Raw genomic sequence first — 15772 nt, 5'->3', positions numbered from 1 at the left:
TCAACATCAATCTTGAGCAGAGATTCGTAATCATGGTTGACAGCCTCCCTTTCATTCTCTTTTGTTTTGTTTTTATTCATTCATTTTTCCTTTCGGACATATTGTGACAGTTTCAACGCAACATATATTCGTTACATCCGAAAAGAAAAAGGGCTGACGGGATGAAGCCGAAGTTTATTAACCCCAGTCCCCAGAATACATTTAAGACGCATAATTATCAAGATGTTGATTCGTACATTGTTATAAAATACAATACACTGCGGCACATTGTCGTTTATTCCCGATAAAACGTGTGCGTCGGTACACGTTTCCATCAGTTCTTCTTCCCCTGTGCAGTAGTGTTTGTTAATCGAAAATTTATTTGTCCATTATTATCATTATTATTATTATTTTTTATTTTTATTTTAGCTAGTTGGCTATGGACTCAGCTGCTACCCGGAAGTTAAACACCGACCGGAATAGGAAATGAGAAATTGCTTGGCTTGGCGGGTTTTGTTTTGTTTTGAGTACATGGTCGCCTTCAAGTTACGTTAGTAGGTCATTTTGGATTTTTTACATGCACAGGGGCGTCCAAACTAAAGGAATGTTGTCTCTACGTCGGCTGCTGCCCGTCTACCTGCACGTCAGCTGAAGAAAAGTGGCGACGTGTTGTGAAAAGGTAACGTGTTCTTAACTTTTCCACGTTTTTACTGCATGGTCCTCTAAAAGTATATTTTTGTTTAAAAATAATTATCGTCTCTTATTTAGCGTGTCCTCGGCGAGACACGATACTATTGTCCAATGTAAAATGTGTTTATTAGTCTGCGTGTCAAAAACGAGATAGTGAGATAAAAACAATAATAAATACAAAAAAATAACAGCAGGATTCAAGAAAATCCTGTTTTAGCATTTGAAAATATTCTAATGTGTCGAATGAAGAAAGCTGTCTAGTTTTAACCTCGAGTAAATTGTGTTTTCCAAAGGGATCGCCATTGTAGAGTGACGTCACATTGTAGTCCGTCGGTGCGTTTCCGACTTCCGAGCATCCTGGAATGCAACATAAATTCCAGAGGGCGGGGCAGCAGCGATTGGCGAAGGCGCGGTCTTGTGCGGGTGATGGGTGGAGTCAGCAGAGCGGAGTGAGCGGGTGGGGGAGTGGCTTAGGTTGGACTGCGCTGACCTGCTTGCTCGTTGCATGTATCACTTGCATTCTATGAACAATCATCAACAGGCAGCCTGTGGTCAAAACTTCAATAATATGACATTTATCAAGTAGTGACGCGAATATTTCAGAGAATTTCAATTGTATGAAAGCCTAGTATTTTATGCAAATTGTCACATACAATATGCAAATGAGCATTACTCACCGCTTCCGTTTCTGTTTTCTTGACAGGATCGAGGCCGTTTGGGACATGGATGGGTCTGTGTTACAAGCATGCAATTGGAAAGCTGCTTTTCAACAGGTGCGTATACTTTTTTTACACCGAGGATGCCATGCCTTGTGCTTGAGGTGTGTCTGATGCCACTTTGCCATTTGTCAGTGCACTGACTTGCGCTTGATGTACTTAGACACACACCAGAACTACATTCAATGGTTCTGAACATGTGTTTTTCTTAAAATCACATTGGTGTGGCCCAAATGATTGAAAAAGAAAATATTTAGAAAATATAAACAACTTACAAACAACAAAAACTTGTTCAAATGTATTTAAAAAAAATCTTATTTTTTGGTTGCGTTCATCTACCTAATGACTTTCCAAACTGGCCACATTTTTAGGTACACCCTAGTTGTTGTCTTGACTAATGTATGCAGGTTCTGATAGTAGATAGACAAGTCGTGAGGTGCCCCTCAAGTGTACATAATCAAGTGTCCAAGTATTAGGTTCAGTCTTATTTCTGGACTATGCGTCTATTGACAGATAGATCATGCTTCTGCTTTTACTGATGATTCCACATGCTAACCTTAGTTAACGATTTTTAACTGAGGCATTTTGATGACAATTTGGCATCATTACTCACTGAGTGTTTTTCTCCTATTTTTGGTTGAGCTAGGTAGTGAAGAGGAATAAATTTATTTGTCCTCTTTGCGTGTTCCAAAATTTGAAGACAGATTTAATGTAAGAAAAAACACCTTTGCAAAAATGATTTAATAAAAAAAAACAGAGATATCTGGACAATGTGACAGACTCCAAACATCACATAACAGGTGGAATTTCAGAGTGCCGAATGTGTCTCTTCCGCGTGTAAAATGGCTTCTTATAGTTAAACAGACCGCCTCTCTTTCATTTGTAGACAAAACATACTCTCTGGGTACTTTTCCGTGAGCGATGGCGAAAACAGAGTCAGGGGTGTGTGTGTTGGAAGCAGATTTTGTTCTCAAGGACTAAATGTGTTTTCGCACAGAACGCTGAGAAGGAATTTTTTCACACCAAACAATTTACCAGCTTAGGTTAAGGTCAAATTATACTGAGTTCAACACTACCTCACATCTACAAAACATTTCGACATGGTTAATATAAAGAATTAAAAATGTTAATAATGTATAACAATGGTTAATATATGAAAATAAAGAATTTAAATGTTAATAATATCTAACAGTAGCATCGGACTTAGCTGTGTTGTGAGTAATTTGATGTGAATGAGCATGACTGACTCCTTTTGTTTTTGTTTCCCGACAGGATGGGAGGAGGTCTTGGACCAACAAGACTCAAGACTTTTCGGACATGTCGGATGGTTCTGCACTCCATTGACAGCAAGCTGCTTACGGACTGGTGTGTGCGCTATTTGAAGGCAAATGTTGTGTGCTTGAGGTATGTGATGTCACAAAGCCACTTCTCAATGCACTTGAATCTCTGCTTGATTTCCGACACACGCACAACAGAACATCATTCAATGCTTAACTCTTTGACTGCCAGACGTTTTCAAAAACGGGTTTTCGCCAGTGCCAGCCGATTTAAGCATTTTGAGTGATCTTTCCAGGTCCACAGAAAATGTTGTGTTTGGACTATGGAAACACACATCCGACCAAATGAAAGATTGGACTCTCATCTTTCATCAGAAAAAAAAGTTTGTTTCTACCTTATTCCGTTCTTCAGTAATCAACAATAGAAAATGGTTACTTTCACCGAAATTCTCTGTTTTGAAACAAAAAACGGAGAAAAAGAGCTTTTTGTGAAACGATGTTATTTCATTTACTCTAGTGAATTGTACACTTCTTTTTGTCCATGAATGATGCCACAAACACCTAAATAGTGCTTTACTTCTGTAAAACGCTTTCACCAACAATGAAAAAGTGTTTTTTGATTGCAAAATGCGTTTATTTCCATTCAACAGTGTAACAATTTGACAAAACAATTTCGCAAACTATTTACAAATGTGTGCAACTGTGGTACTACTTACAATTATGTGGATGTTTCAAATACAGTTTTTCCTTTTGTGACGCTCTCCTGCGTGCAAGGAGACGCCAGGACTCGCACAACAGTTTGCTTTCACTTTCACATTGGTCCGTTTTGCGTGCAAACGTTACACTTTCTTGACGGCCTTTTTTTCCGGGGAATAAAAAGCAAGTAGCAGACTGTACACACTTCCTCCGATGAATACGCATTGGACTCGGGGCACTCTCCGTCGTCCGATCGAACGTCCGCCCGTGCGTGCTCGGTTGCGCTCCGCGTTACGACACCGTCATAGCCGCCGCGTCAGCGGTTCCAATTTCGCCGTCAAGCTCGGATTCACCTTCATCATCATCGAGGATGATCATCGTCGTCATCAATGTACTCTTTTAGCGTTGGTCGATGCCTTTTGTCTTGTAAGTGTAGAGCTGCTTGCAAACGCTCGCCATTGCCCGTTCCCTCCTCCATCTAGCTCCATCTAACGTCTTCTACTCCCGCGTCAATGCTTTCCAACCACGGAGTCACCATCATCTTCATCATCGATGATGATCATCGTCATCAACAATGTGCTCTTTTAGCGATGCTTTTGGTCTTTGAAAAAAACGGCTCTAGCGTTAGCTCCTCGCGACCGGCCGCCATTTTTCCTTTGTTTTCCATTCTGATCTCCTGCTCAACGCTCTAGCTCCGCCTCTACTGACGCCCACCCGATCTTGTCAAAAGAGAGTCATCGCTGCCCTCTAGGGGCCAAGAATAGTCATTAGGCTCACGAGACCTGCTTAAAACTTTCAGGAGAGCCCCGCAAGCCTTCCCAGCACCCGTTTCAAAAAAAAAAAAAAATGGGAGGACGTCTTTTAACGTCTTTGGCGCTCCTCCGTAGGTTTTTGCAGAACGTCATTTAACGTCTTTGGCAGTAAAAGAGTTAAGGATAACATTGTTGTGGCTAAATGATTGAAAATGTTTGGCAAAATAACATGAAGGTCTTTTGAAATCAATCAATGGATGTTATTATTTGCCCACTTTTTTAAATAATGCTATTCAAACAAATGTCCAGAAGCATTGAATGATGTTCTTGTCTGTTAGTGTGTTTGTTGGCTTTCGGAGATGATGGCTCGCTTGTGCTCATGTGACATCACACACACACACACACACACACACACACACACACACACACACACAACATGGTGCAGGGGACTCTACTACAACAACAACAAGAAAGTTATGAGTTGTTTTTTTTTTTTCAAATGCAGCAAATTTGACAGAAAACGAAACCCACCAGTGCAGAAGAAGACCTGCGACTCGTTTTTAGGACTGTCAGTGATGACACAGCTGCATTCACAGGAAGATGACCTTGAAGTGACCTTCAACTTCTTTTCAGTTGACAAACTGACACACAAACAGGAGATAAGGAATGATCCAGTCCAGCTTCTACTTTAGTTTATTAACATGTGTCAACCAATTTTTTTTTTTTTTAAAAAGTGGTTGAGCTTCTGCAGGGCCCAGAGATGCTTTGGCACCATTTAGGTAACAAAAGCAGAAGAAAAACAACGTTGACGTGTCGGCACAAAAGGCAAATGTACCTTTTTGAGGGTCCTGAGAGAAGCGCGGTTCAATGCAGCTTTGGGGAAACTACAAAAAGAGACTTGTTCAAATAGGTTTATCAAATGTTCACGTCAGCCATTTTGTTTTGCAGCATGCTCCAATCCATGAGCCAGCTTCGTACACGTTTCTTGTTCCTCAGGCACCTCTGGTTCAAGTCAAGATGCTGTTTTTACCTGCACACATACAAAAAAGCAGGACGTTAGGAATGGTCAGTGCAAGTTAATTCGCGTTAATTTTATCAGAGGCACAGAAAGGCTCATTAACATATGCTCGGCATGTCGGCAATTTACAAGCGCTTTTGTTTTTCCGGTCCGTATGGCGCCCCCTTCGAGGATGTCGCTGCCCCCCCCCCCTCATTTGCATAGACGTCAATCAAGCCCAGCAACGCGTGTTGTCTTCGCCAGGTGGAATCTAAAAAGTAAAGGGTTTCACGAGACAATACATTAGGCACACCTGCGTTGTCTAACGAGAGCTATCAAAGGCTATCTTGATTTGCGGATTGTTTGTTATTTGTTGCGTTTATTTCTATCGTGCAAGGTGGCGTATCGTGACTGCGGTGGACATTTTGTGGCTTTTATAAAAAAGTGCTGTTTATTGCTCTTGTGACTTATTGTTTATAATGAATTTGGTGGACTTTTCTTGTGTCGATTTCTAAAGCGGTAGACTTATTTTGAGTGGTTGTGTTTCATGAATGTGATGGGCATTTTGGCTTTATTTCTAGTCATGCTAATGTCTATTGTACAAGTGGAATTTTATGGCTTATTCCTAGTTGTCAGGTTAATTTCTATTCTACAAGTTGGCGGTCATGAACGTGGTATACTTTTGTGACATGTTCATTTCTATTGTGCAAGGAGGCAGTTATGAGCCACAAAAAGTGGTACACTTTTTGTGGCTCATTTCTAATGATCGTTTTTATTTCTATTGTGCATCGTGTCTGGTTATCATGAATAAATCCACGAAAGTCTACGATAAAACTACTCAAGACATAAATAGATGTTTTTTTCAATGAAAAAATTGTTTCTTTTTGTACCATCACTGAAACGAAATGTTAAAACTGGTGTCTTCTTCACAGTGAGTACATATACATATATATATATATATATGACGCGCTGTACTTAAATATAAATTAGATAGCTAATTATTGAACGATTAACTGTCCATTATGAGGCAAACAACTGTTGTGGCTATGCGTGTGTAAAGTAACAAGACGACGACGACGACGACTGAATGTTTGGGTTTTGAAAGCCGAGAAACGCCCCAGCTCCGGGTTCAGTTTCAATTTCTGTTCTCTGCCTCCACCTAGCTAACCTAACACATCTAAAACATTTATTTTATGATTCCTGTCCAAAGTGCAAAGATATAAAACCAAGTATTGTAAGTTAAGTCTCATGACTTTAATTATGCATAATATCGAAATAGTCATAATCATGACGCTTCCGAGCCTGATGCCGAACCTGCTTCCGAGTCGGTTCCTGAGGCCCATTCCGGGACCAGTTCCTCGTGACGTCACACCGTGAGCGAGCTGACACGGACTCCACGTGTTCTTGGACTCTGGATTCATGTCCACCATTTGCTGTGCTCGTCTTCGCGCAGGTGTCGGGACACGACAGAGACGTCTCCATCCAAGTGCTTGGATTTGAAAACAGAGAGAATTTTTCAATTCTGACGTTCCTGTTGAGACACTCAACAGTTTTTACATGCTTTTGGTGTATTGGTGATTTATTTGAGTTCCACGGGTTGCTTTCTTCTTTCTGTCTTGAACTTGTTTTCCGTTTGATTTGTATGAAATCGTCAGTCACATGTTGAGAAGGATTTCTTCTTTCTTGGTATCAAGCAGTTGAATAGCAATACTAGATTTATATCACATTTTTTGATTGCTGGTTTTCCTCCTCTTATCATCCTTACCTGATTCCACATTTTTCCAGAACTGCTTTCACGTTACCAATCAGCAGTCAATTGGTACGTTTATCAGAATGTGAGACTGTTGTTGATTGCACTTATTAAACCTTGCGATGTAAATATTGGACCAATAAAAGGATTTTAAAAAAATGGACTGCACATTTATTTTTGTTGCTATCTCACATGAAGACGGCATGTCATTAGTCAAGTCGGACACAAGATGGCGCTGTTTCCTCTTGGATACTACAGTACAGTTTGAGGGGACCCTTTTATGTTCATTCATGAAAAAATTGAATGTTATTGTTTATTTACCAAGAGCATATTCTTTGCTAAATGTCACGTGACATGTCTGATTTTAATCCCCAGCTAAAGCGACAGTACCCGCTTGCTCAGCTTGTTTGTGGGCTGACCCAAAGGAGGAGTTGTGGGCTTTTTTCTCTCCTCTTTTCTTTTTTAGGAATGGGCTCGCTGTGCATGTGAGAGAGGCTCCCCTACCACACCACCGACTCCAGTCTCAGGAAGTACTTTGAGGTGTTTGGCCGTGGTCATCACCGACAGGCAGACCGGCAAGTCTCGGGGCTATGGATTTGTGAGTACCCGAACCCCCGAATAATTACAAGAATTGATGGCGATTGCAAAAATGCCGCGGGATCACATCCGACATTCTCGCTTGCGCACTAAGGAGATGAAAAAGTCTCATCGCAAAACGTTGTAAAAGCTTTATTATTGACTGCGCAGGTGATGATTCTTAACTGTCGTTCAAGTGTGGGAAAAGAATGCGTTAAGCGCTGTGAAAGAAAACTAAAATAAAAGTACTCAGCATTTGGTGGTTGTTGGGACCAAAATAAAAGCATGTATCCATATTTGATTGAGAGGATTATGTTTGTATCATTTAAATAAAATGAGTATTCTGCCCTCGATGATACAATACATTTGACTTTTTCCCCCGATACGTTAACTTTATTTATTTATTTAATTTAATTTAATAATTAAGTTTTTCATAATATAATTATACCCCCCTCCCCTCCTCAATAAATAAATAAATACATAAATAAATACATTCTATGTCTATTAGGGATGGGTCTAGAATTTAAAAATATAATATTCCTGTTCAATGAAAACCACGCATGAGATTTTTTTTTTTTTGGAGTTACCTGTTTTCCCTTTACAATACATTGTAAAGGGTCTTGGTCGTGATTAACATGAAGGAAATCAAACTGATAGTTTTTTTTAAATCTAAAAAATATGGTCAAATGTTTGTATATAACCTACATGCTGATTATTGGCAGAATGATAAATTTGAATCATTGCCGTTTTACAGCACTAAAAAGCATGATCATAAAATATCATAACATCTCATATTAGCTTAAAAGAATCAGAGAAACTAGCGTTAGCTCTAAATCCTGTGCATTAATGCAAACACGAGAGCATAAAACTGCTGATCCTCAGGTAGAATCAACAAGAACAACAACACGACATCCACGGATTTGCCAGTTTTGCTCCCGCCGCATTGTTCAGTAGGCGTACCAAGGAATTCCTGGCGCGTTCCCTCACCATTAATCCTCAAATTCACACTTCTACTTCCAAAATAGCCAAATAGGTCACAAGTGCAGTGCAGGTATCATATGTGTTAGCTTGGTCACGAGTAGCGCCAAAGAAGCAGCTGTCTATTCCTCGCCTGGAGCTCTGCGCCGCTCTGTCTGGTGCACAGATGGCCGAGGTCTTACAAGCCGAGCTCACTCTACCCATGAGCGGAACAACACTGTGGACTGATTCGACCACTGTCCTCCATTGGATCCAGTCAGAGTCCCAGCAGTACAAGGTATTCGTGGGAACACGCATTGCAGAGATTCAGGAACTGGTAGGAGCAGACGTCTGGAGGCATGTACCATCTGAGGTCAACCCAGCTGACGATATCACCCGTGGCAAGCACCTCAGAGACTGAGCCGCACCTCGCCGCTGGACCTGCGGACCGAACTTCCTCAGTCTGCCACGAAGCGAATGGCCGGCCATGCCTGCTACAACCTCAACTCAACCAGAAGAAACCCGCGTGACCTTCTGTGGCACTGTAGGGACTGCCGCCCCTGCACACCCTGACCCAGCTCAGTGCAAGTCCTGGTCCGAGCTGATCAAAGCCACGTTCATGTCCCTTCACGGGGCGGCTGCTCCTCCGAAGACTGCCACCGATCGCATTGAGACAGAAGTCACCAAACTCAAACACGAAGCAGGAGGAGAGCTTCCCTGCAGAGTTAGCTGCTTGTCGGCTGCTCGCTCTATGTCCAGAGTACGACAGCCCCGTGGGCCTGATCCGTGTTGGCGGTCGGCTAAGGAAGGCAGAGGGTCTGCAAGATACCAGTCACCCTATTGTCTTGGCACCAGACCACCCTGTCACCCAACTCATAATTCAAGATTTTCACCACAAGCTCCTGCACCCGGGTCCTGATCGTGTGTCCGCTGAATTGAGACGAACATATTGGATTGTTGGCGGACGGCGAGCCGTTAAGAAACATCAACACAGCTGCACAGAGTGCCAGAGATGGCGCAGCAAACCCACAGTAGCACGTATGGCAGACCTCCCCGCAGCGCGTCTCCGTCTTCAGAAGCCTCCCGACTGGTCAACTGGTGTAGACGGCTTTGGAGCATATGTTATCAAGATTGGCCGCAGACGGGAAGAAGAGATGGGGAATCCTCTTTCAATGCCTTACTACGAGGTGTGTGCATCTAGACACAGACTCCTTTCTCCTCGCATTGCGACGCTTTGTAGCGAGAAGAGGAAAGCCATACGAGATCCTCTGTGACAGGGCGACAAACTTTCGGGGTGCGGACTGAGAACTGCAGAGAACCTTCGAGGCACTGGAGCCAGCGTTGGAAGATCAGTTAGCTGAGCAGAGCATCACATTCAAGTTCAATCCGCCTCTTGCCCCTCATTTTGGTGGGATTTGGGAGAGGGAGATAAAGTCAGTTAAAGCTGCCCTGCAAGTCGTTCTTAAAGAAAGAGTTCTTCCAGAAGAAGTACTGCTCACATTACTAATAGAGGTGGAGGGCATTCTGAACTCGAGGCCCCTTGGCTATGCCACTTCTGACATTGCAGACACTTATCCCATAGCACCTAACCATGCATCCTTGCCATAAGCTGTCTATGGAAGCAGCGATCTGATTGGACGTCGCCGTTGGCCGTTTAAATTCTTTTTAATTCGTTTTTTTCCATTTTGATATATTTGCCATTATTTGCATTATAATTATTTGAATGTTATTGTTTTTTATTTTACATTTTATATTTATTTGATCTAATTTATTTTTATTTTTATTGTTTAAAATGTATTCATTTAAATTCTATTCAATTTTATTGTATTATTTTTACTTGATTGTATTTGATTGTTTTTATTTTTAATTGTTGCTTTTGTTTTTTCATTTCATTAAGTATATTTCTTTACAATCGAAAGCGGTTCAAATCCATTTGGAAAAGATCTGCAAATCTTGTTTTCTTTGCGCACCTGAATGCGAATCCGAGCTGTTGTTCTTGTTGTGTCATCAATTGTGCGTCTCACGCCAAGAAACTTGACCTTTGCCACTTTCTGTTTAAAGCGTTCGGATCGCGTCTGATAAACAGTTTATTATTCAAAGCTTAGCTTGGAAATGACAAAAAATAAACATCACTGGCCAGTTTTGTTACTTTACCTTTAATACAGCTTTTTGGTTTTGTTTGTAAATCCTTGTTTCAAGTTATATCTGTATTTGTTTGTAGGCGCTGAGGCGTGGCTGACGTCACCCGATCTGTGGTCACGTGATTTCACCGAAATAGAGCCGCTTCCTTGTTGCCTTCACCGTATTTGAGCGGCGTCTTCTGGTTTGCTTTGACGCGGGACCGAAAGGAGCAAAAGATGTGGAAGATAAACTTGTTGGGATTGTTTGTGGTGGTTGTGCAAATCCACAGCGTGACGCCTGGTAAGTGCACAAGTTGACTCTCCCAATTTTTCACGTCTTAGTTGAAGGAAGCAACACTTGAACTGCAAACTTTCTTCAACACAACACTCGCAAATAATCAACTGAAATATGCAAAATATGTCATATATTGATTAAATATACCGTAGAGGACATAGATAGCAAACGTGATCGACAAGTGTATAAAAATTGTAACATGTAGAAGTGCTCATAATTCATGAATTCTGATTGTCTGTTCTTGACATATCCATTGAAAAGTTTGTAAAAAATCAACTTTAATTATCATTCACTTCATTTAAAAGAACACAAAAAAAGACAAAAGTTTAGTGTCTTAAATGTTTCCTATAAAAAATATTTCAAATATTATATAATAATATAATAAATATAAATATTAATAATATAAATTTCAAATATTGACAGTCCAGAATTTGCGGACAGCAAACAAACAAAATGTTTTTGTTTTCGCTTTGACTGATTCACTCTCACGTCTTTCCTGACTGCGTCCTCTCACATTCCAAACTTGTAATGGTTGTATTGGAATATTTCATCAACAGAATTAATCTCCTCTTGAATATACTTAACTTAAATACTGTATAATAAATGAAAAAATATAGTATGAACGAAAAAACATTTAGAATAAACAAAAAGTATATATACTGTGTTGTATAAGCAAATTAAAAAAATACTTTTCATGGAAAAATAACTGTAAATGAAAAAACAACATATATGATGAATGGAAAAGCTTTCATAGAAAACTAAAAATCATACCAAAAAGAAAAAACATATATAAATAAACAAAAATATATATATAATTAACAGAAAATAAAATTAACGGGAAAGTAACACAGGCGAGAAACGAGGGAACACTTTACATACAAAATAGCAATGTCTGTGTAATAAAGGATTAATAAGCAAACTTATTAAGGAAGTGTTTGTTTGGTTTGTGTGTAAGAATGAGCTGAAATCAATCAATGTATTGAAATGAATGCAAAAGACAAATATGTGTTTTAACAACAATAAAAACAATTATTTCCTCAAAAAGATGTCAATCGTTTGGACGTCAAACAAAGAAAATGTTTTTGTTTTCTCTTTCAGTGGTTCACACGCTCAAATATTTCCACACTGCGTCCTCTCACATTCCAAACTTGCCATCGTACTTGGAGGTTGGTTATGTTGACGGCGTTGAGATTGCTCGTTACGACAGCAAGAGCAGGAAAGCAAAAGCCAAACAGGACTGGATGAACAAAATCACCGACGAGGATCCGCACTACTGGGAGAGAAACACACAGATCAGTATTGCTAATGAGCAGGTCGACAAAGTCAACATTGAAATTGCTAAAGAGCGCTTCAACCAAACTGGAGGTTTGTTTACATTCAACTTTCTAACAACAAAAACATTTCATGTGTGAATACTTTTTGCTTTAACTATTCACACTCACACATTCTCAAGTCGGATGTGCAGAAGTAAGGTTGCTTTGTGTGTTTGTGTGTGTGTCAGGTGTTCACATGTTCCAGTGGATGCATGGCTGCGAATGGGACGACGAGACTGACGAGGTTGACGGTTGGGAACACTACAGTTACGACGGCGAAGACTTCATCTCGTTTGACTTGTCGGCGCTGAGATGGATCGCAGTTAAGCCGCAAGCTGTCGTCAGCAAACACAAGTGGGACCAAGACGACGTCTGGAATCAATACCAGAAGCATTTTTACACTGAGATTTGTCCTTCCTTCTTGAAGAAGCATGTGAGCTATGGGAGGGACTTCCTGATGAGAACAGGTACCAGCACGCCCCCTGGAGGAGCACGGCTGACATGGCAACATGCACTCTCGCCTTGCCCCTCTCACACATTCTCCATTTTCCTCACCTCGCATGTTCTCTATTTCCGTGTACTAATTTCATCATCTTGCACTCCAACTTTCCTCATTTCCACAAATTCTCTCCATCTTTCCATCACACGTTTTTTTCTCATATTCAATCCTCTTCTGGCCATTTTTCTGCTCTCACACTTTCTATCCATCTGTCTCTCACACATGCTCTCCATCTTTGGTTTTCACTCATGTTCTCTTCATTGATTATCCTCTCACTTTCTCTCCACCTTGTTCTCTTCCGTCTTTTGTCATCTCTCCATCTTTCTGCACATCTCTACATTTTTCCTTGTTACACATTATATCTTCATTCCCCTCACACACATCTCTGTACACTTGACTTCCCCTCTCAAACATTGTCTCTATCTTTTGTCCTCTCACACATAATGGCTATATTTCTTCCTTTCACATATTCTCTGTTATCTTTCTGAGTTGACTTGCTCTCCGTGGTTTCTCCTCTTAAACTTGTTCTCCATCTGTCATCCACTCACTTTCTCTCCATCTTTTCTCTTCTCACACATGCTTTCCTTTTTTGGTCCTCTCATATTACTCTTCAAGTTTGTCCTCTCTCAGGGTCTCTCTGTCATTCTCCCACTTTCTCTCTTGTCTTCTGTTCTCTTCATCTTTTGTTCTTTCCTTCTTTGGTCCTCTCATTCATTCACTTTACCTGTCATCCTCTCACGCTTGTTTTCCGTCTTTGGTCCTCACGCACATCCTCTATATCTTTCTCCTCTCACACCTTCTCTCTGTCTGTCATTCTCCCACAAATTTTCTCCATTTGTTATTCTTATACATCTTTTCTCCTCTCACACATCCACTCCATCTGCCACTTTTTCCCCACCTTTCCTTCTTTGTTCCCCTCACACATTTTCTCCATCCCTTGCCCGGCAGAGCTGCCGGTGGTGTCGCTGCTGCAGAAGACGCCTTCGTCGCCGATCACGTGCCACGCCAGCGGTTTCTACCCGGCGGACTCCGTCCTGTTTTGGAGGAAGGACGGCGAGGAGCTCCACGAGGACGTGGAGATGGGAGAGCTCCTCCCCAACCACGACGGAACCTTCCAGACGACGGCCCACCTGAAAGCGGAGCTGCCGGCCGACGCGGAGGGCCGCTACGAATGCGTCTTCCAGCTGGCCGGCGTCGAGGACGACATGGTCACAAAGCTGGACAGAAGAAGCATCCTGACTAACCGAGGTGACGCACGCACGCTCGCACGCACACGTGATCCTTGCGTGTCATTCACACGTCTTCCTTCTCACGTCTGGTCAAGAGGAAGACGCCACTAAGGTGACGCTGGCCGTTGTTGTCCCCTTGGCGCTCCTCGCTCTGCTGGCGCCGCTGCTCGTGCTCCTCGTCAAGCGTCACAGAAGCCCACCAGGTGAGGGACGCAAATGTTGGCCTGCCTGCCGGCAACATTCGGGATCACAAGTCGCAACTTTCTTCCTCTTTTCTTCCTTGCAGCCAACTACGCTCCAGCTTGTAAGTCAAACGTCTTCGCAGTCCTGTCCAGGTCCGATGTCCAGCTTTGCGAAAAAACGCTCCACATCTCTCGCTATCTTTGCGTCCCGCAGCTGCTGACGCTTCCGATGCCGAGCCGGCCTCAAAGTCCGAGCCTGATGCCGAACCTGCTTCCGAGTCGGTTCCTGAGGCCCATTCCGGGACCAGTTCCTCGTGACGTCACACGGTGAGTGAGCTGACCCGTACGGACTCCACGTGTTCTTGGACTCTGGATTCATGTCCACCATTTTTTGTGCTCGTCTTCGTGCAGGTGTCGGGACACGACAGAGACGTCTCCATCCAAGTGCTTAGATTTGAAAACAGAGAATTTTGATTCGTTTTGGAGATTTATTTGAGTTCCACAGGTTGCTTTCTTCTTTCTGTCCGTTTGATTTATATGAAATCGTCAGTCACATGGTGAGAAGGATTTCTTCTTTTTTGGTATCAAGCAGTTGAATAGCAATAATAGATTTATATCACATTTTTCGATTGTGGGTTTGCCTCCTCTATCATCCTTACTTAGATTCTTCCAGAATTTCTTTCACTTCAACAGTCAGCAGTTAATTGGTACATTTATCACAATGTTGTTGTTTGCGCTTATTTGACCTCGTGATGTAAATATTGGACCAATAAAAGGATGATGAATCAAAAAAAAAGCAAAATGTAAGTATGTTTTATTCTGAGTTTGCTCAAGTTTCTGGAAGCTCCTCCTGCCCACCGAGCGCCAGCCTCTTCTTCTCACCTACAGGACGTAGGACATTCTTAACTAAGGCTTCCTTTTCACCTGCTCTCCTGCTAGCTACCTTTCTCATAAGTATCATGTCAAGAAACTCCCTCAATGTTCTTATTATCCTGACATTCAAACCCCCTTCAGCACTAGTAGAGAGAGAGAGAAAAAATCCTAGAACCGTGCCTGACCTCATTTAATAATTAGGTCGACGCCTGCGTGAGTCTGATGACGTCACAGACAGAAGACGCTTCCTCTTTGGAGAGTGTCGACCCTCACCTGGTCCGTTTGCATATTTATTTTTAACGGAATATTAAATAATTTCAAGTGGCGATCATAGCGTGAGAGAAAATCTCGAAAAATGTGTGTGATGTCTGAGAAGTGACAAACTCCGCCCATTTTCTCGCAAGCAAGACATGCGGCGTCATCAGGTAAGCCTGCAGATGACTTTTTGCCTCACGCACAACTTTTTAGTAAGCGATTTGGAAGCAGCACGTGTGTGGCTTGTTTCACTTGCAGCTTTCAAAAGACTTTGGGAAAATGATGACGTTTGCTTTTGACAACTTTTAAAGTCTATCTGGTAACGGTCGGGGGCTTGTTGCGAAAGGAACTGGCTGCCGTGGCTGTACGTATGTAAAATAAAAATAAAAAAATAAATAAAAGACCATGCTTGACTTTGAAGGCCGAGAAAGGCGCGAGCTCCGGTGTCGGTCCAGATCGTATCGGGGTCGCCTAACGTACACGTCACGCTACAGGATTGGCTAGAAATGATCCAATTGACGACAAACATTGGAAAGAACATTTTAGGCGCAACAAACCCCGTCCTATTACCGCCAAGTTTGAGCATTTTAAACAGAAAGAATTTGTTAGAAGTAAA

The 15772-nt window shown here is 41.9% G+C and overlaps 1 protein-coding gene and 1 long non-coding RNA gene across 2 annotated transcripts; both read left to right on the top strand.

Moving 5' to 3' along the window:
• Positions 1–259: 259 nt before the first annotated feature.
• LOC144036918 (uncharacterized) lies at positions 260–7010 on the top strand. Its single transcript, XR_013288756.1, has 5 exons — positions 260–658; positions 1373–1442; positions 2658–2750; positions 4616–6480; positions 6561–7010. It is a non-coding gene; the product is annotated as an uncharacterized LOC144036918 (long non-coding RNA).
• A 313-nt stretch (positions 7011–7323) lies between these two features.
• On the top strand, positions 7324–14830 carry LOC144036913 (class I histocompatibility antigen, F10 alpha chain-like). Its single transcript, XM_077547884.1, has 9 exons — positions 7324–7455; positions 10612–10811; positions 11904–12170; positions 12307–12585; positions 13566–13865; positions 13942–14049; positions 14133–14150; positions 14243–14355; positions 14440–14830. The coding sequence occupies exons 2-8, from the start codon at positions 10748–10750 to the stop codon at positions 14344–14346; spliced, it is 1140 nt and encodes a 379-aa protein (XP_077404010.1). The 5' UTR covers positions 7324–7455; positions 10612–10747; the 3' UTR covers positions 14347–14355; positions 14440–14830.
• The last annotated feature ends 942 nt before the right edge of the window (positions 14831–15772 follow it).

The sequence above is a fragment of the Vanacampus margaritifer genome, chromosome 17 (assembly GCF_051991255.1).
Source record: "Vanacampus margaritifer isolate UIUO_Vmar chromosome 17, RoL_Vmar_1.0, whole genome shotgun sequence".
NCBI lineage: Eukaryota > Metazoa > Chordata > Actinopteri > Syngnathiformes > Syngnathidae > Vanacampus > Vanacampus margaritifer.
This window is presented reverse-complemented; position numbering and strand designations above follow the sequence as displayed.

Bases quoted from the DNA above. Each gene is read 5' to 3' on its own strand.
- LOC144036913 (XM_077547884.1), top strand. From the start codon at position 10,748: ATGTGGAAGATAAACTTGTTGGGATTGTTTGTGGTGGTTGTGCAAATC. The intron at 12,171-12,306 runs GTTTGTTTACAT...TGTGTGTGTCAG, and splicing joins GCGCTTCAACCAAACTGGAG to GTGTTCACATGTTCCAGTGG. The intron at 13,866-13,941 runs GTGACGCACGCA...CGTCTGGTCAAG, and splicing joins AAGCATCCTGACTAACCGAG to AGGAAGACGCCACTAAGGTG.